We start from the raw sequence: 22020 nt of genomic DNA on the forward strand, positions 1-22020 counted from the left end.
CTCCCGACCCAGAGGCCAGCAACTGAAAAAGGGGCCATGGGCAGAGATGGCCTGGGTGGGCATGGCACTGAGGAGGAACCTGGGAGGAACAGGGGCACTGTGAGGCTGTCTTATAAAAGGGGTTGTGTGGGTCTCTGTGTGTCAGAGGTTAACCTTCCCTACTGCTTCTCTGGTGTGTAGATACTGATGAAATGTGAATGGATCATTGCCACGAGACACCATCCAGGATAAAGCCCCAAAGAACTGGCCCCTGTCCTTCTGGAATCCTCCCTGATGGCTGTCTGACTGGCAGGTACAGCAGGTAGGCAGGAGAACTTCCGCCCTCCAGGGAGTGTTGGGAGGGAGGGAGGGGAACTGCTGGGCTAGGGGGAACCCAGCCTCGAAAGTGTCTGTTGTGGTCTCTCAGTGGGCCTACCTGGTTCATTTTGGGGAGATCCTTAATTGTCTCCTTCTGAACCTCCTTCTCTTTGGCCCACAAGCGAAGGTAGTGCCGATAGTCGGGAGGGCTGGTCCCCTTCTCCTCTGTGAGTTGGGAGAAAAAATCTGTCAAATTAGAGAAAGAGCTGGGAGCCAGTAGCAGGTAGTGAGTGGGTTTCGGTGTTGTCTGGCACGGGGTTACCTGGGCCCTTTTACAAAACACCCTGGTTTTTGGGGAGGTGGTGTTGGAAAGAACACTCCAGAACACCCGATGTCTTCCCCGAGTTCTTATGCTAAAGTAAGGCCTGAGCTGATGAAGATGGCCCCACCCTGTCTCCCCCAACATGGCGAAGGAGGGATGTGAAGGGTGGGGAGAGGCTGGCAGGAGAAGGAGGGAGACTGGATATGTAGAGAGGTCCTGAAAGAAAGCAGCTGCCCTGAAAGGAGGTGGTGATGGGCGCGGGGGGTGGCAGCCACGAGAGATTCAGGCCTGGGACTGATGAGAGTGGCTTCCACCCGCAGCAGGCTTCTCTGGGTGGAGGTCCCACCCACAGGGAGGACAGCCCAGCCCCAGGGCCCTGGGATCTGGATCAGCACCGCAAAAAACGGCCTGCCTCTACCTCCTCTTTTTTCTTGGCTGTCTTCATTTCCGCCTCTTTCTTGCTCTTCCTGCCGTAGAGTCTCTGGACGACCAGAAAAGAGAAAGCACACAGGGAACACTCCTGTTTGCAATCACAAACCAAGGAGGCCCGCGAGCAGCCCGCTCTGGCCTCCTGCAGGAGCAGTGGGCCCAGCGCCCACTCACGCTCTTCACCTGCTCACAGGGACCGACGTGCCACCAGGCCCGCCTTCCTCTCTGCCAAGGAACACGAGTCTCAGACGGTGGGGAGAAAAGCCCAAGAACTAATTTCTGTAGTGTCTGCTGAAAAGGGTCAAACTAAGAGCGGTCCTGATCATCAGTTCAACCCTCCACCAACCAGCACACTGACTGATGAGAGGAGTTTTATGTATAGGAATTCCATCCTGGGCACCCTGTTTCTCAAAGTGACACATTTGCTGGAGTTGGCCCACACTGTCTGCTATGAGGCCCATGAATGTGGGGAGGAGCTGGCGGCCCAGCTCTCCCAGACCTGGGGGTGGCAAGGCCACCAGGGGTCCCTCAGTGGGTGGCAGCCTCCCAGCGCAGTTAGCAGCAGAAAGCCTCTGGGCTCAGGCTTCTTTCTCACTGTGGAGTGGAGACCCACTGCCTGGGGCTGCGTGGGGTCTGAGGATAGGGCTCTTTACCCCCAGGCCCCGGCCTTAACTAGAAGCCCCTGGGAAAGGCCAGAAGTGCCTGTGATTTTCCTAGATTCTCATGGTAACAGAAGACCCATCTGCTTCTTTGCTTTGTGTACCTGAAATCAAGGTCCTCAGGCTTCCTCAAGTTCATGGGTATCCTGATATGCACTGTGTTTCATCTCTCTCTTGGCTCTGTGTCATCCTTGCTGGGCAATATCTACCATGAGAACTGACAGGCTGGGGTTTTGGCCAGTGAACCCCAGGCCCGGAACGCCCCATCACCCTGGATATGACGCTCTCAATGGGCTTTACGTGTAGCAGGGAACACCTTCAAAAAGGCACCCCACAAATCTCTCTCTCCTTAACAGAAAGCTGTGTAGGCCATGAGAACGTTTTCCACCGCCCTCCTCCCCTGCTGCCTGTCCGTTTCCCACTGTTGCCATGATGGCGTTTGGACTTTCTCCCTTGAGCCTGACGATAGAATGCTGTTCTCGTGCGACTGGGGAGCTGATGCCTAGTACTGTGCCGTATGCCCTCACTTGCTATGCCCCTCGACTAGCACAGAGGCCACCTCCCTCCTCCCTAGTATGCTGCAGCTTGGTCCTGGGTCCTCCTCAGACCTCATTCTCACAGGAGGCATCCCTGGACCAAGGAGGGACCAAGCGTGTCCAGGCCTCCCGACCATGTGTGGTGGGGGGTGGGGGTGTTAGGCAGACACAGCCCAGCACAAAGCAGGTGCCCCTGGCCCCCAGGGACTGACCTTGAGCCTCCCAGGGCAGGAAAAGGTCCAGATCTGAGGCCAGAGGAGATGCTGGAAGGGAGAGCGGAGGAGTAGAGGAGAGAGGGAGGGAGAGACCAAGGTCCAGGAAGGCAGAGACAGACAAGAGAAACAGGAGTGAGACCACCCCGGGGGCCCTCCCAGAGAGAGGCCGTTGCCGTCACCCGTGGCTCCCCAATCCCACCGAGGGCCGCACCTGTGCAGGTCCCACAGCACGACTGCCCCACAGCAAGGCCGGAAGCTCCCCCCTCATCACTGGGGCCAGTGGCACTCACCTTCTGAGGAGCTGTCTTCCGTGAAGTAGTGAGTAGCTTCCAGGGCTGACTCAGCCTCCTCCGGGCTCAGGGCTGTGCTCAGAGAGAAAGGGGAGTGAGAGCACAGTGAGGTGCGCCACCACAGGGCCCCAAGATATGGTATGGGCAGAGCGGTAACAAGATCTTGGGTATTGCTCCTTTCTTGACTTCCATGTTGTGTCTGAGAACATTACACGTGGCTCATCTGAATAACCCGTCATTCGTAGCCGGGAGTCCCGCCAACAGCCAGCCTCCCTCCCGCTCTTCGGGTGTGGTGCAGAGCGTCCTGAAGGGACCAGGCCCCTGTGGGCAGCTGCATGGGGACCAGCCACATGCAAGGGACTTGCTCTTCTCACTCTACGCATCTTGCGCATCGTTCCCCACTGGTACGTTCTGGGTGATGATGTGGTCCCCAGGGTTTGGGAGCCACATGGTTCTGTGTGTGTGTGGGGGGGGGGGGACTCGTTTTCCCCACCTCCTGTGCAGACAGGAATGCAATGACAGGGGTTGAGCAGGTGGCACTGGGGGGAGGTGGCAGGGTGTGGGCTCTGGGAGCCCTGGATGGAGCAGGGCAGACACAGGTAGCTTGGGAGTGGGCGAAGATGGTCCCACGTGCCCTCACCCAGAGGAGCCTGGCCCAGTGGGGTCTACCCAGCCCAGGCCTTTCCCTCCACAGGGTCAGAGGTGGCTGGCACCAACCTTCCCTGGAGGCATGCCTGAGGCCACTGTTCGTGTTGAATTACAGGCAAAAACCAGCCACAGGTGAGAACACCTAGGTCCAGGCCTGCAGCTTCCAGCTCTGGCCACCCAGAACCAACCCCCAGGCAGCGCTAGAACCACATTCTGGGCCGATGAAGTGACAGCCTCGGGGGCGAATGCAGCACTGTGTTCTGAACACCACTGTGCCACCAGCTCCACGCAGCCCTGTGGCAGCTGGTGAGCAGCGGCAGGGACCTGGCGGCTCCACCCCTGGGCTGGAATTCACCCCAGCCTGAGTCTTCGTTTCCCGGTGGAAACAAGGAACCTCATCTTGGAGAACTCTCCGTGCTGGGCAGGGTGAGCCGGGCCATGCAGTGGGAACCAGCAGACTATGGGATTCGGCCTGAGAACTTGCTGCCTATCATCCTTCTCCCCCTGTGGCCTGCTGGTGACCCTGGGAAGCTCAGGCACAGTGCAGAGAGCCCAGGGAGAGCAGCTCCTGCTATAGGCTACACAGCAGGGTCGCCACCCCATGCATGAGAGGTCCTGACTGGTGAGGAGGCCCTCACCTGGGGGCAGGTGCAGCTTGTAGAGGGCCTTGAGCTTGTCGGTCAGGTCCCCATGGTACATCCCACCTGCAAAGGGAAGCCAGTGAGGAGGCCTGCCAACAACAGGGCACCAAAGCCCCCCAGCCAGTCCCCACTGGAGCCCCTTCCCTTTGAGTGGGTTCTGGTACATCCCTCCTTCCAGCCTCTCTCCTGGAGAGCTCTCTGGAGGGAGCCCCAGGCCCCCCACTTGCCCCGAGCTTTGCTTCTCAGAGCTGGCAGACCCATCCCAAGCAGCTATGGCCCAAGGGAGGGGAAGTGGTGGGGAGGACCCCACTGGACGCCCTCAATGTCCCCAGTGGGAAAGCTGCAATTTCCATATCAAGGCTGCTGCTGCAGCGGGAGAACTGGTGGGGCTGGCATCTGGAGGCTTCTGGGGGCAGGGCCCTGGAGCTACTCACTCATCCCCATCACAAACTCCTTGAAGTTGATCAGAGAGTCCCTGTTTTCATCTAGGAGCCGGAACATGCGCCCTGCCAAGACTGGCGTGTGGGCGCCACAGGCCCAGGGCGTCAGGCTGGTGAAGAGCTCCCGGAACTGGCTGGCGTCAATGCGGTACTGCTCCAGGTAGGGCAGGCTGGGGTCCCGACGCACAGCAGTGGGCCGGCTGCCCCCCCAGTACTGACTTGCCAAGTGCTTGGCCTGCAGGGGACACAGCCTGGTGAGATGGCTGGGCCCCCCAGCGCCCCGGCGCTCAGGACTGCCCAGCTGGTCCATGTGTCCTATCCACTCTTTCGGAGCCTGCAGAGTCCCGGGCCGGGGAGCACCAGCCCGACACAGCATCTCACAGAACTGCCCACACAGGCCCCATCGGCCTCTCATGGACAGATGCAGGAGCGGAAACACAGCCCTAAGGCTGCTGGCTACAGCAGGCCACAGCGGGTGGGAGGCAGCACCGACTGGACCGTTGTGACTATAAGGCTCGGGTCTGAGTGTCAAACCAGAGGCCGCCGGGAACCGACAACAGGTGGTCTGGACTTAGCTGTTTCTGCCTGCCCTTCACAACCTCTCCCCTTCCGTTAACAGCATGTGAAAGTTTTGGGGTGAGCCCCTCCTGCCCCATCCTCAGGCTGTGAGCTGGGCACACGGCCTAGATTTGGCTCAACAAACACCCTCCTGTAGCCACAGCACCAACCTGAGTCAGTCCAACAATTAACCCTGGACTTCTTGTTAAAACCACTTGGAAAGAAAAGGCTCTTTCCCCTGAGAGAACGGGATGAGTCTGGAGCTGCAGACGAGAGTCCTGCCATTCTGTAGGAAGAGCGGTCCAGAGAACATCTGAAGTAGGGGAGCTGGGCAGCATGTTTAAGCACCTGGATCTAGCCATGCATGAAGCTATGAATGCATTCCTAGACTTTCCAGTAACATGAACCAATATATCTCCTCTCACGTAACTGTAAGCTGACTTGAGTGGATTTTCTGCCTCTTAAGAAAGTATCCTGCCTAAACTCCCTGAAGGAATAAATTCTGCCCTAGGAAGTCTGTGGTAACTACATTTGAGGATGCTTGTAAACTGATTTCTCGGGGCGCCTGGATGGCTCAGTTGGTTAAGTGTTTGCCTTCAACTCAGGTCATGATCCCAGGGTTCTGGGATGGAGCCCCACGTTGGGCTCTCTGCTTGTCCCTACTTGTGGGAAGCCTGCTTCTCCTTCTCTTCCCCACTCATGCTCTCTCAAATAAAATCTTAAAAAAAATAGATTTGTCCTTTGGCAGGAGGTTGCTGCACTGAGGACGCACTTAGGGAACTTAGGGGACGCACTTAGACTGGGATACTGGGCCTGCCCTTGGTCTTGGCTGTCACCTTAAACACCATGTAGAGGTCCTCCAGCTCTTCAATTGAGAAACCAATGTCCCCAGGGATAGCTCGGACCTAGAAGGAAAGGGCAACAGGATGTACTGACGGATTCTTAAGTTCCAGGTCTCTGAGAGAACCCCCAGCAGACAAAGGCTAAGACAAACCACCCTGCCAGGGTGCTGCCAGTTGGCTAAGCCCAGGACGGCAGTCCATTCAGGGAAGGAGGTGTGGACCATACGCTTATCCCTGGTCACCCATCCCACCACTCAGTCCACACTCCAAGTTCCTTCGTGGTGAGTGCCACAGGGGCCTTTCTGTCCCAAACATCCAGTCAGGGACACAGGGTGAGGGCAATAATGCAGTGACCGCTGTCTGGATCCTTGGAAAGACTCTGGCACGGGCTCTCTGGAAGGTGTCCTAGAACTTCCTGGTAAGGGATCTCTCCAGAGTTGGGGAGGACAAAGGCTTGTAGTAGAGGCACAGTGGGTTGGGTAAGTGGAGGGTGGCTGAATGTGATTACCCAGGGGCATGGGGGAAGCCAGGCTGGAGGACTCAGCCCACAGGAGGATGACCCTTGGCTTTTAGGTGTCAAAGAAACTTGCGGTGACAGCCCAGGAGCATTAAATAGCTACCATGTCCCTCTCACTTCCTCAAATTTGCACCTTCACTCCCAGACTCCAGTTCCACATGAGGCAGCACTAAGGGACTCTGTCCCATACCCTCTGGGGAGGAGCAGCCCACCCGGGTCATGCCCACTGCCCCCACCCCGAGCAACCCGCAGCCATCAGAGCCCAGCCCTGTCCATACCACGCTGCGCTTGGCCGTGTCCTCCAAGGACTGGATCACTTTCAGCCTCTGTTTAAACCGCATCTGTTCGATGTCATCGGCCCTCAGGCTGCTGAATTTCTACCGGCCAGAGGTGACTCAGTGAGAGGAGGCAGAACCACAGAGCAGAGAAATGCCCTGGGCCACGGCCACCCACACCCACACGCCTGGATGGAGCAGATCAGCCTGAGAGCCCCAGAGAGTGCTGACCTCATAGGACACCTTCAGGAGGTCGAAGATGTCCACTTCTGCTGGCGGGTCATCTCCACTAGTCAGCAGGGCATGGAGGTGTGGGATAGGAGGAGAAACACTCTGCTTGTTGACCACATTATCTAGGTATCTGCAAGGATTAAAGGACAGAAGCCTGGACCCCCACAGGCAACAGGGGTGTCTTACCTACCAAGTGATGTGGAGAACCTAACCTGCATAGACTCCCCATCAGTAAGTGAGGTACCCTGGCAAGTTGGGAATCCCCCTGGAGGCAGTGAGAGGCCTCACCCCTCATAGGTCTGAGCACTAACTCTAGGAAGCCAGGTTGTCTTCTGGGGGTTCCTTGGGTCAGGACCCTGTTTAAGCCTAGACCCAACCACACCACAAGAGAGGTCTGTCCCAGTGGAAGGGACGACAGGGCTCTGGGTTGGCTCGATGGGCAGGCGGCAGAACCCCTGGCAGGCCAGGGTTGCTGGGAGTGTTCCACGCCAGGCAAATACGTACACATGGCAAGCAGGGCCCAATAGAACTCAGGGCCTGGGCCAGTGTGAGGCCGGGGCGGGGCGGGGGTCCTGGATGCTGGGGGCACGTGAAGTCCCAAGGCCAGATTCTGAGGTGAATGAGCTCTATGGGATGCTGCTGGCTGGGGCCAGCGCAGGCAAAACTTGTGATGAACCAGGCCCAGGGCCCAGGGTAGCGGGACTGTGGGCTAGCACGGAGATGAAGGGAGGGGCCGGATCCCAGAGAATGTGCAAGGGTGGAATGTGGGGACTCAGGGGGCATGTGGCGGCCAGGAGACAGGTATGTATGAGTCCTTTCAGCTGTGCGGGCAAGCCTAGCGAGGGCCTCTCCATCTGGGTGACAGGGAAAGCAGCGTCAGGACTGCTTTGGGAGGAGAGCAGATGCAGGGTGTCCACCCGTGGCTGGAGGCCATGCTGTTCCAGCCCACTTTATCTGCTCCCAGAGCTATCACACCCCAGGGCTGTTTGTTGCCATGTTCCCACCAGAAAGGAGGCTCCCCACTGCCCCGGGCCAAAGTGTGCTCAGTGGGCTCGTTGGTGCATGCTGAGTGAGGAGTGCCCAGAGCTGCTGGCGGGCTGGGCTCTGCCATCTGCGGGGGTGCCGGCCAACAGCCCGGCAGGACAGGGAGGCCGGCTCGGTCACCTGCCCAGGACGGTCATGGCCTCGCCCTCATCGCCGCAGCCCAGCAGCTGCTCCATGTTGGCATCCAGGATGGCCAAGGCCACCTGCAGGATCACCTTGATGCCCTCGTAGAAGAAGCAGTCTACGATGACCACAGCGCTCTCAAAGGGCATGACGCTGAGGAAGAGGGTCAGGAACCACGAGAGAGAGATGCTGGAGATCACCCCCAGGTCCTGCATCTTCTCTGAGAGCTGGGGCAGGAAGTCTCTCGTGAGCTCCTCAAAGATGCCTTGGTCCACCAGGGCCCCTAGGGAGAGGAAAAGGGAGTCTGAAGGCCAAGCCCATGCCGCTGGCTTGGGCCCCAGGGGATGCAGGGAACCCACTGGATCCCCGGCCAGCTCCGCTCACACGGAGGGCCGGAGGGGATGGGCTGGAGGGAACAAGAGGGAAAGAGCATGCGGGCTTCCCTTCCTCGGCGTCTAAACTACTGTGGGAGAACATTTGCTCCCACTGTGCTTGGATTTGCTTTGGGGGAAACACAAATCCCTCCCTTCTAGAAGTGTCAGGAGTAAGCAGGAGCCCTGGGGGCATGTCATGCCCTGAAACTTGTGAACCCCAGTGGGGGAGGCCCCCCAAACCAAATGGTAGGGGAAGGGCATCTTCAAATAGCAGACTGAGTCAGGTCTGTAATTAAACACTTTGCCAGTGCATTTCCACTTAATCATATAGACTCTTCAGGCTGTCACTCGTGGTCGTCAGGCCAGGTGCGCAGGAAGGTACTACCCCTTCTCGCTGCAAGGTTGAAAATCCAGCACAATGAAAACCCTTACACAGGTTAGATGGCTGAGAATGGAGGCCCAGGCTGACCTCTGAAAACCACTGAATGTGTAATAGCTTCTCTCCCTGCCAGCAGCTTCTGGGGAGCTGCATGGAGTCTGGGCAAGGTGGCCGGGGGTCTGCGTGGCCTCTGCCTTCCAGCTATGTGGTCATTTCTCAGCCTTATCTGGGGGATGGAGCCGTGAGGGTCTGCAGCCTGCTGCACATTATTGAGGACCCCCGAGAGCTCACTTGTGCTGAGTGCTCAGTGCGGGGGCTGGCCCACCCCCACGGGGAGCCTTGGGCACTCACCCACCACCCTGGTGTTGTAATAATCAGGCAGCATGCGCTCACAGAGGGCCACCAGCAGCCAGAAGGCCTCCTCCTCGCTGCCATAGAGCAGGAGCACAGAGGTGACAATGTTCATGGCCTGCAGGCACAGAGACAGCAAAGGGGAGACTCACTGAGCTGGGCTGCCGCATAAAACCGCCCCAAGCCCCAAGGGCCTGCTCACTTTCCACAAAAGTCCGACTAGAACAAATGACAACAGCAGGCAATTTGCCAAAAGGCCATTTGCAGGAAACCAATTTGGGAAGAAACATTAGCCAGATCCCTCCAATCGGGCCAGTGGGCGCTTGGAAAGCTGAGAGGGAGGGAATGAGCATGTGGCTCTTCTTCAGAGAGGTGTGACACAGGGACAGGAGGATCGGTGAGTGAACTCCACATGACAGCCACACGGCTGAGGTCGAACGGGGCTGCACACAGTCTGCACTGATAGCAAGGCTACTCGGAACAAGCTTCCATCTTAAAAATTCTCGCAAGCCAGCAGGTGGAATTTCCCTGTCCCAGTAACAGGTCATGCAGAACACTGGCCGTTGCGAAAGGGGCTTCTGAGGGGGCAGCATGCTTCTTGGAAACCCAGATGCAGTCTCAGGGAAACAACACCATTGGACGGGGCCAGGAAAATGGCCTCCCCACATGTAAAATCATATGCTGCCAGAAGTGCACCTTGAAACCACGATGAGAGGCCACCTCACACCATTAGGGTGGCTACGGTCCAAAGACCAGAAAGCCAGCGTGCTGAACATGTGGGGCAAGTGGAACCTTGTGCATCACGGTGGGGGGGGGGGCATGTAAGATGGTGTCGTCGCTGTGGAAAGCACTATAGCTATTCCAAAAACAAAACAAAAACATTTAGGTCAAATTACCATATGGTCCAGCAACTACACTTCTGGGTATGGACTCAAGAGAAGTGAAAGCAGGGAGAGGAACAGGCACCGCAAGGGCCCGCTCATGGCGGCGGTAATCACAAGAGCCCAAGGAAGAAGATACCACGTGCCCAGCTGAAGATGCAGGAGAGGGCGAGTGTGGCCTATACACGAAGTGTAGTATGGTTCGAGAAATTCTGACACGGGACCCAACAGGAATGAGCCCCGAGGATGCTGCACTAATGGAGTTGACCGGCCCCCAAAAGGTGAATCCCATACGACTCCGTTTTGGGGAGGTACTTAAGGCATGCAAAGCCATATAGACGGAAGGCAGTATGGGGATTGCAGGGGAGTCGTTGGTAGACACCACACAACCAAATGCTCTGGGACCCAGATCCAAGCCTGTAGAAGTAAGCAGGTAAGAGTGGCTCCCATTACACTGCTCTCAATGGTCAGGCTCTTCTGGGGGACACAGGGCACACTCTGGCCTCTGCTGAGTGAGCCAATGGCAGGAGGTATGGCCCCTGGGCCCGGCTCACCCCCTCTACCTGACAGTAGCCGATGGTGGGGTTTCGGAAAGCATAGGCAGTTAGCACCCGTCGGAGGGCAGCGATGCCCAGCTCGTTCTGGAAGGCGGGGTGCTCGGGCATGGAGCGGTGGAGGTCTCGCTCGATCTCCTCTGTGGCCAGGCTGTACTTCCCCATGGACTTCTCCACCAACTCAGCGTAGTAGCCCGGGTGAGTCACCATCTCGTTCCAGGCCCCTGAGGAGACAGAGCGGGCAGCTGTCTCCCGCCTCCTCCCTTCCTGCTGGGGCCATGGGGACAGTGACAGGGCAGGCTGGGCGTGTCAGTGCACCACAGAAGAGGAACTCTGGGGCCCATCAGGAGGTGTGAGGCAAGGGTCCCTTGGTGGCAGCTCCTGGGAGGGGTCGCCCCACCACAGTTTGAGTGGTCTTCTCAAGAAACCGTCCAGGTGGCTAAGGGCATGCATGCTGACAGAGCCTCACCCGAGGAGAGGAGGCCTGGCGGGGGTGGGAAGACACCATCTGGGTGACAGAGCCCTGCCCTCCATGTCTGTGCCCCAGGACAGTGCCCCAAGCTCGGGGCCCTCACAGCTCAGAGCCCCATTTCGGCCTTGGAAAAGGGCTGGCAGCTCCAGCCTGACGGACACAGAAGGCTGACCCGGGGCCCGTGGGGCTCTCACATGGCGGTGCTGGGGGCCGGGCCAATGCCGGGCAGCTCACCAGAGAAGAGGAGCCACAGCTCCCCACGGAGGCTCTCGGGGATGCCCTTCAGCACCAGCTCCCGAGTCTTGGCTGTGCGGTACATGCACACGCCGCGGCCATACTCGAAGAAGTGAATGTCCCATGATTCCTCTTTCATCTTCTCCTTGGCCTGGGGGAGAAGCAAATGCTCTGGGCGTGTGGGCCAGGGCCCTCCGCCATCTACTGCACGTGGCAGGAGGGCCCACACCAGGCGGCAGGGACACGAGCCTCCACGTGGAGGCCTCGAGCCCAGGTCGGGCAGGGTGCCCCTGAACACTGTCCCTCAGGGCCCAAGGACCTGCCGTGGCGTGCAGGCACAAAGCCTCCTCCCAGGCCCGGGTCCCGTGTGGTGATGGGGTCCATGCTCTGGGCTTACCCCCTTGGCCCCCAGGTCCTCCATGGGAGAGTTTCCCTGGAAGAGTTTAAGCAGCCCCTGGGATGCGGTCGGTGCCTCCTGCACACTGGAGCCCTGGCGGCCCCCCAGGGGGGTGGTGGGGCTGGGCTGATCTGTGGCCTCTGCTGGAGCCAGAGGGTGCTGAAAAACACAACACGGGGTGGGGGTGGGAGGGAGAAGAAGTACCCAGTGAGTGGGCTGCCCAGCGCAGGGTCTCTGATGTGTTTGCCCATCGGCTGCTTGAGCTCTTGGCCCTGGGCTGCGGGGAGCCGCTCATGTTGGGCCTGCAGGGACAGAGCAGTGAACCCCACAGAGCCCAAGGGCTGGGCTGCACAATGGAGCAGAGGCAGGGTGACCTGAGGGCCCGGCCTGCCCGTTATAGGTCGGCAGAGGCAATCGGTGCTGCAGGAGCTCCTGATGACTGCCGGGCCAGGCCAGGAACCCTCTTCTGCCCCCTCTCCCTCGGGCGACCTCTCCACTGGGCCCTCAAGGGCCCTTCCAAGAAGAAGGGGCTCCCAAGAGGGCTGCTTGTTGTCCCTACAGCAGCCACACAACCCCTTGGCCCTGGACACTCGTGTTGGCTGGGCACTGGGTACTGTGGCATCTGGCGTACTAGAACTAGGTGTGTTCTAGTACACAGAGAGGGTATGGGCCCTCTCTGCCTTGGGTGCCACTAGCTACTTCCCCCAAGGGGCCTAGCCATAAACAGGGCCTCAGAGGGCTATAGGCCCCTCCCTGGGGTGGAGGCCCAGGGGTCTGTTTTCACACCACATACCCAGCCAAGGAGCTGAGAAAGGGAGCCCTGCGTGGCCCAGCAAACATACCAGGGTGGGCAGCAGCATGGGGCTGGCAGAGGGAAGGGAAGATTCAGGGACAAAGGTCTATAGGGGAGCCCTGACTTCTAGGGCTCTTCCCCTGGTTTTCTGGAACCCGTCCCTTGGCAAACACATCTCCTCAGGGGAGTGCTGGCAGCCAAGACCCTTCAGGTCCAGTGTGGGTGATACCTGACATCCACTTCCTGCTTGTCCACTGTCCCTGCAGCCTGACTTCCAGGGGAGCTTGGTGCGGGCAACACCCTATGCAGGGAGCTTGCCTCGTCCCCTGGCCCAGGGGGGTCATGCGGGCCAGAGCTGGCGCCTTCTGCCTGTTCTCCCCTCAGCTCCCTCCCTGAGCACCCACCGACAAGAACAACACTGCTCTGAGATGGGCACTCGTCACTGGCTCCCCACCATCCACTTCCCCTCCTGCCTGCAGCCAGTTCCCCGTTTTTATGTGGGGGCACACTTCTCTCCACTCTTGACCTCGTACTTTGTGGGCTCCACTGAGAACCAGGGTGATAGCCCTGTACTAATGATGAGCTTTTCCCACCCCTGGGCCCAGAGGGTGGTTGGAGACACTATGTTACCCAGTCACCACCAAGGACACGCACGGGTGACTCTGCAGGGAATGCTGGGTGAGCCAAGGAGGATCCTGGTCCCATACACGGCCTGGGAACTAGGCCTTCCTGGTGAAAAGCCCCGTCCAGCAAGGAAAGGCCCCTCTGAAGACAGGCGGCCGACTGCGAGGTACTTTGTGTCTTGTGGAACTGTAACCCTCCTCCACCTTTGCATGTCATATTCCAGTCTGGGTCCTGTTGTCTCTGATCCCAACCCCCGACATGGTCCTGTCCCCCAAGTGGCAGGGACAGGGGAGGCTGGCTGGCTTCCTGCGGACCTCACCCTCTCTGTGTTGACAGGTGATGACAGGTGATGCAGGGAATATGTGTTAAACCTACCGAACCGTAGTCTTTGACTATATATGGCATATTATATGTCAGTTTTATCCTAGAGATGCTGTTTTTAATATAAGGTGGGGAAAAAAAAGAAAGAAAAAAAAGAAGCGAACTCTGCTATGTCCCATCCACAGTCCATCTCTCTGTCCCCCGCTGGTGTTTCGGAAGTGGATTTTGGGTCTGCTCAGTCTGTGGGACACAACCCCAGTCCAGACCAAGGAGATTCTGCTTCCTGCCCTAGGTTCTCCAAAGGGACCAGGGCACAGATGGACTTGCAGGCCCCAGAGTACCTCCGGGAATCAGACTTTCAGTGCTGGTGAAGGGCCTGGACTCCAGGATGTGGCCTTGGCCATACCATCCTGTGACAGCCATGTGTGAGAGGGGAGCTCACGGGCCACCTGGGAGCCCTTGTTTTCCTGGGGCAGCTCCTCCCATGCCTGCAGGTGACCATCTCACACATCTGTCCAGTGCCAACCTCCTGAACCACCTGCCTGCCTCGTTTCCTGCTCAACAGAACCTCTGGCCTCCTGTTTGACTGAATGAACAAGCGTGAGCACCGAGGTCCGTCATGGCCACGGCCGTCAGCCAGCCTTCCTTCCTGTATCCATGGCCCACAGCCCCACCATTCTACCTCCAAGACCTCCCTCTAGGCAACTATCCACCCCCCCAACAGTGGGCCCATGGACTTGATCCAGGCTGTGCCGTCTCTACAAGCCCTCCTTGCACTTCCACTGGTGTATGGGTTATACTTCAACTGAAATGACCCCTGTTCTTCCCAGCTGACCTTTATACAAACTCCTCAAAAGAACTGTTTAGACTGTTAGACTGTTTCCTTTCCCATCAGAAAGTACACCTCCATGTTCTACTATCTAATATCTAGTACCCGGGTCCTTTCTTCCTAGACCCTGTCAATTCCCTCCCATAGGCAATACTGAAATCAGCAAGTGAGCTTTTCCCCATCCCTGCCTTCCCTGTCGACATACAGTAATATGCTTTCACTCTCAGGTAAGGAGGCAATTGATGAGCTTATTTTATTTTCCATGCCTTTGAAAAAAAAGATTTTATTTATTTGAGAGAGAGAGAGAGAGGAGGGAGGGAGAGGCAGAAGGACAGGAAGAAGCAGAATCCCTGCTGAGCAGGGAAACTGATGCAAGACTTGATCCCAGGACCCTGAGAAAATGACCTGAGCTGAAGGAAGATGCTTAACCAATGGAGCCACCGAGGTGCCCCATAAAGCTGTTAGATTTCTTAAATTCATGTTCTTTACTTATTACCTGTGGTCTTCACTCCTGAATCTTAGTTTGCCAATATAAAATTCTTCACTTGTGCTTTTTTAAAATTGTGTTATCTTTATTTTTTTTTTAAAGATTTTATTTATTTATTTGACAAAGAGAGATCACAAGTAGGCAGAGAGGCAGGCAGAGAGAGAGGAGGAAGCAGGCTCCCTGCTGAGCAGAGAGCCGATGTGGGGCTCAATCCCATGACCCTGGGATCATGACCTGAGCTGAAGGTGGAGGCTTTAACCCACTGAGCCACCCAGGCACCCCTTGTGTTATCTTTAAAATGTTATGCTGGGGTTATTCTAGGGCACTTGGGTGGCTCAGTGAGGAGCCTCTGTCTTCGGCTCAGGTCATGATCTCAAGAGTCCTGGGATTGAGCCCCGCTTCGGGCTCTCTGCTCAGCGGGGAGCCTGCTTCCCCGCTCCCCCTCTGCCTGCCTCTCTGCCTGCTTGTGATCTCTATCAAATAAATAAATAAAATCTTTAAAAAATGTTATTCTGGGGGCGCCTGGGTGGCTCAGTTAATTGAGCATCTGACTTGATTTGGCTCAGGTCATGGTCTCAGGGTCCTGGGATTGAGCGCCACGTCAGGCACTGCATGGAGTCGGCTTGAGATTCTCTCTACCCCCCTCTGCCACTCCCTCTAGCTCACGTGCTCTCTCTCTCAAATAAAAAAAGAAGTCTTAAGAAAAAAAGACATCTCTGATGCTTATTTTTAAGCAAATTAAAAATAAAATGTTACTCTATATAAAATGTGGCTATCTGAAAGTCTGAACCCACTCTAATTTTCTTCCTTCATAAATGACTTGGGTCTTTTTTGACTGGTTGTCCCAAAGATTTTTTTCTTTTTAATCTTTAAATAGTTTTTACTGCATTCTATAATATTGACTATTCTGGACTGTTTTTCCAGATGCCCTTCCACCATGCACCATCAAGTCTTTTTAAGCTCAGAAAAATTTTCTCGACTAGTAGTTTCTATCAGCTGTTAGTCTATGCTCTTGCATAAGTTGGATCTTCTTTGTCTGACTTCTTCATCACAGCTTCTGACTATTTTTTTCTCTTTCTCTTCACTTGTTTGGCCCTCCTCTGACCCCCATCCCTTTTTTAACCCTTAGAGACTATTCATTGTGTTCTCTTTGCATAATACTTACTTCTCAAAAATTTCTCAAGTCCCGTCAACTCTCTTTCTTGTTGACTTGTCAACTTTGTTTCCGAGCTTTCTAAAAAATTTTATTTATACCATTCTTTGGTAGTTTCTATTACTTTTCCAGTTTTTTTAAGATCATTTTGAAATATTAGGGTACGGTTCTCATCTGCTTTGGGGGAACACTGTTCTAACAGATTTTCATTGTGGAAGGTTACTTGGGTTTGTTTCTTTCCCCCTATGATGCTTTTGTACAGGGTGTGATCATAACCCTCTGTTGCTTGGGTTTAAATGACGTGAATCCTTCTGTACTTTTGGGAGGATCATGTACATGTTGGGGAGAGGACATTAAAAGCACAAGAAATAAAAGAAAAATAGATAAACTGGACTACATGAAAATGTAAAACTTCTATACATCAAAGGACACAATCATCAAAATGAGAAGACAATCCATGGGAATGAGAGAAAATATTTGCAAATTATCTCTCTGATGGGTTAATATCCAGAACATATAGAGATTTTCTACAGCTTGACAACAAACAACCCAACTTAAAAAACAAGGTGAGGGACTTGCATAGACATTTCTCCAAACAAACTGGACAAATGGCCAAGAGGACATGAAAAGATACTCAATATCACTGATCACCAGGGAAACACAAATCAAAACCACAGTGACATACCACTTTACACCCATTAAAATGGTTACTATAAAAAACCTGGAAGGTAACCAGCATTGGCAAGGATGGGGAGGAACTGGAACCCTTGTGCATTGCTGGTGGGAGCATAAAATGATGCTGCTGCTGTGGAGAAAGGTGTGGAAATTCCTCAAAATACTCAACACTGAATTACCCACTGACCTCTTCTCAGCAATTCCACTTCCCCGTATCTCCCTCTCAGAACTGAAAGCAGGGTCTTAAAGAGATACATGTACACCTACATTCGCAGCAGCATTATAAAATAGCCCAAAGACAGAAGCAACCCAAGAGTCCATCGAAAGAGGGACAGCTGCTGCCTGGGTGGCTCAGTGGGTTTAGCGTCAGACTCCTGATTTCAGCTCAGGTCATGATCTCAGGTTTATAAGATCAAGGCCCGCATTGGGCTCCATGCTAAATGTGGAGCCTACTTAGATTCTCTCTTTCCCTCTACCCCCACCTAAGGCTCCCGCTCACACACTCTCTCTCTTTTTAAAAAAAAAAAAAAAAGGGTGAATGGAAAAACAAATATGGTATACATCTACAATGGGATATTATTCAGCCTTAAAAAGGGAGGAAATTCTGACATTGCCATCACGAGGACGAGCCTTGAAGACGTGACACTAATAAGATCAGCCAACCACGGAAGGATACCATAGGATTCCTCTTCTATGAGGCCCCTAGAGTGGTCAGAGTCATAGAAGTGGAAAGGGGAGTGGTGGTTCCCAGGGGCAGAGGGGAGGGGGACCGGGGATAGTGTTTCAGTTCTGCAAGATGGAAAGAGTGCTGGGGACGGACGGTGGTGGTGGGCGCACTGCACAAGAAGTGAATGGACATCACGCCACTGAACTGTACACTTCAAAAAGGGTAAGATGGCGAGTTTTAGGTTACGTGTCTTTTACCACAATTAAAAAAAAAAAAAAAAAAAAAGACCTCCTGAATTTGATCACTTCTCCTGAGCGCCTCTGCTGCTACCCTTAACCAAGGCTCTATCATTCCACGTCCTGATTACTTGAGCAGCCTTCAACTCCTGTCTGCTTTTACCCAGACCCCTCTTGAGCCTAGCACTGCCCAAGAGAAACAGGATGGGAGCAGCATGGGTGATTCAGCCGGCTGGGGATCTGCCTTTGGCTCAGGTTGTGATCCCAGCGTCCTGGGATTGAGCCCTGCTCTGGGCTCCCTGCTCAGTGGGGAGCCCGATTCTCCCTCTCCTCCCTGCTTGTAGTCTCTCTTACTATCTCTGTCTCTGTCTGTCTTAAATAAATAAAATCTTTAAAAGAAAAAAGAAGAATGAGAAAAGCATATGTAATTTAACGTGTTCTAACAGCCACGTTAAAATGCAGGAGAGAAACTGGTGAGATGAGTTTTAAGTAACCGATTTCATTTGATCTGCTAGAGCCAATATACGCTTACTATGACATGGAATTACTATAGAAAGTTACTGAGATCCAAGGGCTCCAGAGCCGCATGTGGTTTCCGTACAGAGTAGCTGCGCCTCTAACCTGTTCCCAATCTGACAGGCCAGACTCACTCTATGAAAGCACACACAGATCCTGTCGCTCTGGCCAGAAGTCCCCAGTGGCTTCCCATCTCAGAATCAGAGCTAAAGTGCCCACAAGGCCTACAGGCTTCTGTGCTCGGGCTTCCTGCTTCCTCTTTGACCTCACCTTCCACACTGGCCTTTGCTCGCCTCTGTAGCCGGTGCCAAGCCCAGTCCCACCTCTGGGCCTTTGCACCTGCTTTTCCCTCTGCCTCCAACGCCCCTCCCCCAGGTACTTCATGGCTTGTTCCCTTGCTTCTTTCAAGCTTGATCGGAGCCCCTCTGTTTCCCAATCCCTTTATCCTGTTCTATTTTTATCCATAGATCTTATTACCACCTGCCGTATTTCAGATGTTTGCTTACTGTCTGTCTCTCTCACTAGAATACAAGCTCTGTCTAATCTGTTTGCTGCTCTATTCCCAGTGCCTGGGAAGATGCAGTAAAAACACGTTAACAGAGGGTGCCTGGGTAGTTCAGTGGGTTAAGCATCCGACTCTTGGTTTCAGCTCAGGTTGTGATCTCTGGGTCATGGGAATGAGCCTCATATCAGTCTCCCCACTCAGCGCAGAGTCTGCTTGTCCCTCTCCCTCTGTTCCCCATCCCAACCACTGCTTGTGCTCTCTCTCTCAAAATAAATAAATAAAATCTTAAAAAAAAAAAAAAAACAACCCAAAACTATGTTGGGTGAATGGTGAGCGTTTAGAAGGGACCCAGGGTCTGTGCTTACTCTGGTCTGGTGGGCCCTGTCATTTGTCGTGTTGGGCCTCCTGAAGACCTCAACATTCTTGCTTGTGTCCCTTTTCACCCAACCTAAACTCACTCTCTTGAAATCCCAGGTCAAGCCTACCTTCCTGTAAGAGACCGTTCTCAATGTCTCTAGTGAACAGTCTATCTGGCCCCTCTGCATCCCTTCCCTACCTACTTAACAGCTTACTGAGCGTTGACCATAGGGATAGAAAATACAAAGGCCTCCATGGGCCAGACCAGGTGGGGCTTTGGGGAGCTGTCAGGCACGTGCCACCGCTCAGGTCCAATGCCACCCGGAGGGAATGTGGACCCCGTAATGCCAACACTGATTTTTCCAGAGAAGCCAGCTATGTGGATCTTTATAAGGACTCTTCTACTCATGAAGTGGTTTCACAAACTCAGACTGACCCACAGCACACATACCTTGTCATACCAGGAAGTGATTAGATATGGCCACAGCTGTGCCAACCTCAGCGAGCTCCCTCTAGTCCCAGATGGACACGAGGGTAATCACTGTTATGGACCGAAGCACATCACACTGCCTAAATCTCTAAGTTCACAATTATACCACAAACTGAACATCACAAGTGACTTGATCACGTTTGGAGGATACTAGAAATGCAGCTCCTCATTCTAATAACTGGTGAGTAAAAGCAGGGATAAAAGATTTCCTCTGCCTTTCCTAGGTGAATTGTGCCTCAAGTAGTGAAGTAGTTGATGAGGGGGATTCTGCCTAGGGACGGATTCCAGCTCATAAACAGAAGGACTGACACCAGCAGACTGCTGCCCTCTTGCAACCCCTGATGAATTACCACATCTATGCAAAGCCCATCAGGGGTTGGAAACAGCATGTGACAAGAAGAGAGGGTGTTGGATATAGCTCCTCAAGCCCACCTACAAGCAGACCTGCCCCCTAAACGCACAAAAAAGTGAATCTAAATCTGATCTGGGTTTTGCTATTCAACCACCAACCTACAGGAGACAAAGACTGAGAAACATGCTAAACGCCTCCAGAGAGATGCTGTCAGGAAGAACCAGACCGTGAGGCCCTCTACAGCACAAATGAACCCGTTCCTTCCATAAAATACTGCAAGAAGAAAGAGAGAGAGAGAACAAACATCTCCAAAAATTTCAAAAGGAATTTGAAAGACATATCAGATGCCTACATATGACCTATGTGCATTTCAAGGCCAATGGTGCTCAACTGGTAAAAAGTAGGCCTGCGTTTGTGGAAATGTGAACACAAGTACTGCTACCTTTAAGCAGCCCAGTTCTGAGCGCGCAGGCCCCCTGTTTTGGATAAACACAGTGCTGTAAATGTGTCTTCCTTCTCTTATGATTTCCTTAATCTCATTCTTTTTGCTATTGTAAGAATACGATATATAATACATGTAATATACCAAATCCAGGTTAATCAACTGCTAATGCTTAGTAAGGCTTCCAGTCCAGCGTGGGCTGTTAGTAGTTAAGTCTGGAGGAGTCACAAGTTCTATGTGGATTTCTGACTGTGTGAGGGGTTGGCACCCCTTACCTTTGCATTGTTCAAAGGTCAACTGTATTTGATTCACGGAATTACTGTTAATTTCATTGGCATAATAATGACATTGAAGTTAAGTCTTCAAAAAGGATGTCTCCCCAGCCCGCCAAAGAAAACTAAAAAAAAAAAAGAAAAGAAAAGAAAAAAATCTTTCCCTGTGAAAATCCCTGAAAGGTTCAAGATTGACAAGAGAAATACCAGTAAATAAACCCAAGCTGGCTAGGCCTCAACAGTGTGGCAGAAGTTCCTAACAGATGGACATGAGGTTGGCTGGTCAAGCCAGAGGTGGTTTCTTACATGGATGGGGTTTGAGCTGGGCGGGTGACACTTAGGGAGGACTGCAGGGGCAGAGACAGGTATAGCTAGAACACCTGAGTCAGGCTAGCTTAGGCTCACCATCCTGCACCCAGAGGGAGTCCTCCCACCTGAGGCCCATGGCAGGCAGCAGCATGGAGGCTGATGGCTGCCCGGTCTCTTTTCCTGGCTCTGACCACCCCAGCCCAGCGCTCCCGGGGACCCCCTGACCTCTAGGGCCGCGTCCGTGGTGCTGGCTTTCCTTCCCCCGCTGCTGCCTCCTGGCTGCTTGGACGGCATCTTCTGGAGGAAGTCAGAGATCCTCTGCACTAAGAAATCACGGTCTTTCAGGTTGGCGAATAGGAAGGTCATTTTGCTCTTGGTGCTGATGGACAGAGGGCTGGGCAGGACACTGGAGCTGTCAGCTTTTTCGACAATGGTCACCTGAAAAGGCAAATTAAGCACCGGGTGTCAGTGTCTGGGGACGGGAAGCTGATTGGCTCTGTGCACGTGGGAGCACAGTGGCCTCCCATGGTTGTGTCTGGGCCAGGGGCACTGGTTGGGCCCCACTGTGTTCCTGTGTTGAGTCTGCTGCTTGCCACTGGGCAACTGTGAGCAAGTCATGTGCATGTACAGCCTGGTGTGCCCCCATGGATGGGCGAGGTGAGCTCGCCAGCCCTGCTGCCAGTCCATTTGGCTTCCCAGAGACATCCAGTTATTCTCTGAAGCACGGGGAGCAGCCCTGCCCATGCACGGGCCTAAGCATGGGCTGCCATGGCATAGGCCGACAGGTGCAGCCCGAGGCCTGGCTCTAACCTTGAGACATGTGCACAGCATCACAGGCATGGGGGTTGCAGAAGGGGCTTTCATGGGATGCCTCTGCATAGCCTGCAGCCCAGAGGGGGCAGACAGACAACAGACATGCAGGGGCTGGCCTGACCGACAAGGACATGCTGGAGAAGCTGGTGCAAGAGTGAGCAGGGGTGCGGCACCTGGGTGTGTGCAGGTGTGTGTGTGTGTGCACAGGTCTGCATGCATGGGAGCTGAGATCTAAGGGGCCAATGGTTCACTGAAGGTGCACAGGTCACAGCCGGGCACCAAGAGGTGCTGACTGATGTTCTGAATTCCACGGGCTGCTGTCAGGGTAGGGGAACTAGAGGAGGCAGGGGCAGGTAGCACCCTCCTGGGTGGGGGGCAGCTGTGGGAAAGGGATGTGCTACGGGTGGAGCGTGGGAACAAGGCCAGGTCAGCATCCAGGCCAGCTCCTGCTTTTCAGCTGAGCGGATGGA

General features: G+C 54.5%; 1 protein-coding gene across 3 annotated transcripts in view; it reads right to left on the minus strand.

Annotated features, from left to right (window-relative positions):
* TBC1D9B (TBC1 domain family member 9B) overlaps positions 1-22020 on the minus strand; it is a 38970-nt gene that overhangs the window by 1818 nt on the left and 15132 nt on the right. For 2 of the 3 annotated variants that reach the window (XM_045069354.1, XM_004759003.3), the window contains exons 7-21: positions 20963-21175; positions 11710-11868; positions 11313-11463; positions 10616-10830; positions 9172-9289; positions 8065-8350; positions 6901-7030; positions 6673-6771; positions 5872-5940; positions 4472-4712; positions 4035-4100; positions 2749-2820; positions 2456-2506; positions 1038-1100; positions 416-522 (exon numbers count right to left, since the gene is read on the minus strand). In XM_045069354.1, coding sequence (XP_044925289.1) covers positions 416-522; positions 1038-1100; positions 2456-2506; positions 2749-2820; positions 4035-4100; positions 4472-4712; positions 5872-5940; positions 6673-6771; positions 6901-7030; positions 8065-8350; positions 9172-9289; positions 10616-10830; positions 11313-11463; positions 11710-11868; positions 20963-21175 — 2040 coding nt within the window. The remainder of the gene's footprint in view (positions 1-415; positions 523-1037; positions 1101-2455; positions 2507-2748; positions 2821-4034; positions 4101-4471; positions 4713-5871; positions 5941-6672; positions 6772-6900; positions 7031-8064; positions 8351-9171; positions 9290-10615; positions 10831-11312; positions 11464-11709; positions 11869-20962; positions 21176-22020) is intronic. The other variant, XM_045069355.1, reaches the window with a different exon arrangement.

The sequence above is a fragment of the Mustela putorius genome, unplaced genomic scaffold, assembly GCF_011764305.1.
Source record: "Mustela putorius furo isolate JIRA1106 unplaced genomic scaffold, ASM1176430v1.1 tig00003923_pilon_pilon_pilon, whole genome shotgun sequence".
NCBI lineage: Eukaryota > Metazoa > Chordata > Mammalia > Carnivora > Mustelidae > Mustela > Mustela putorius.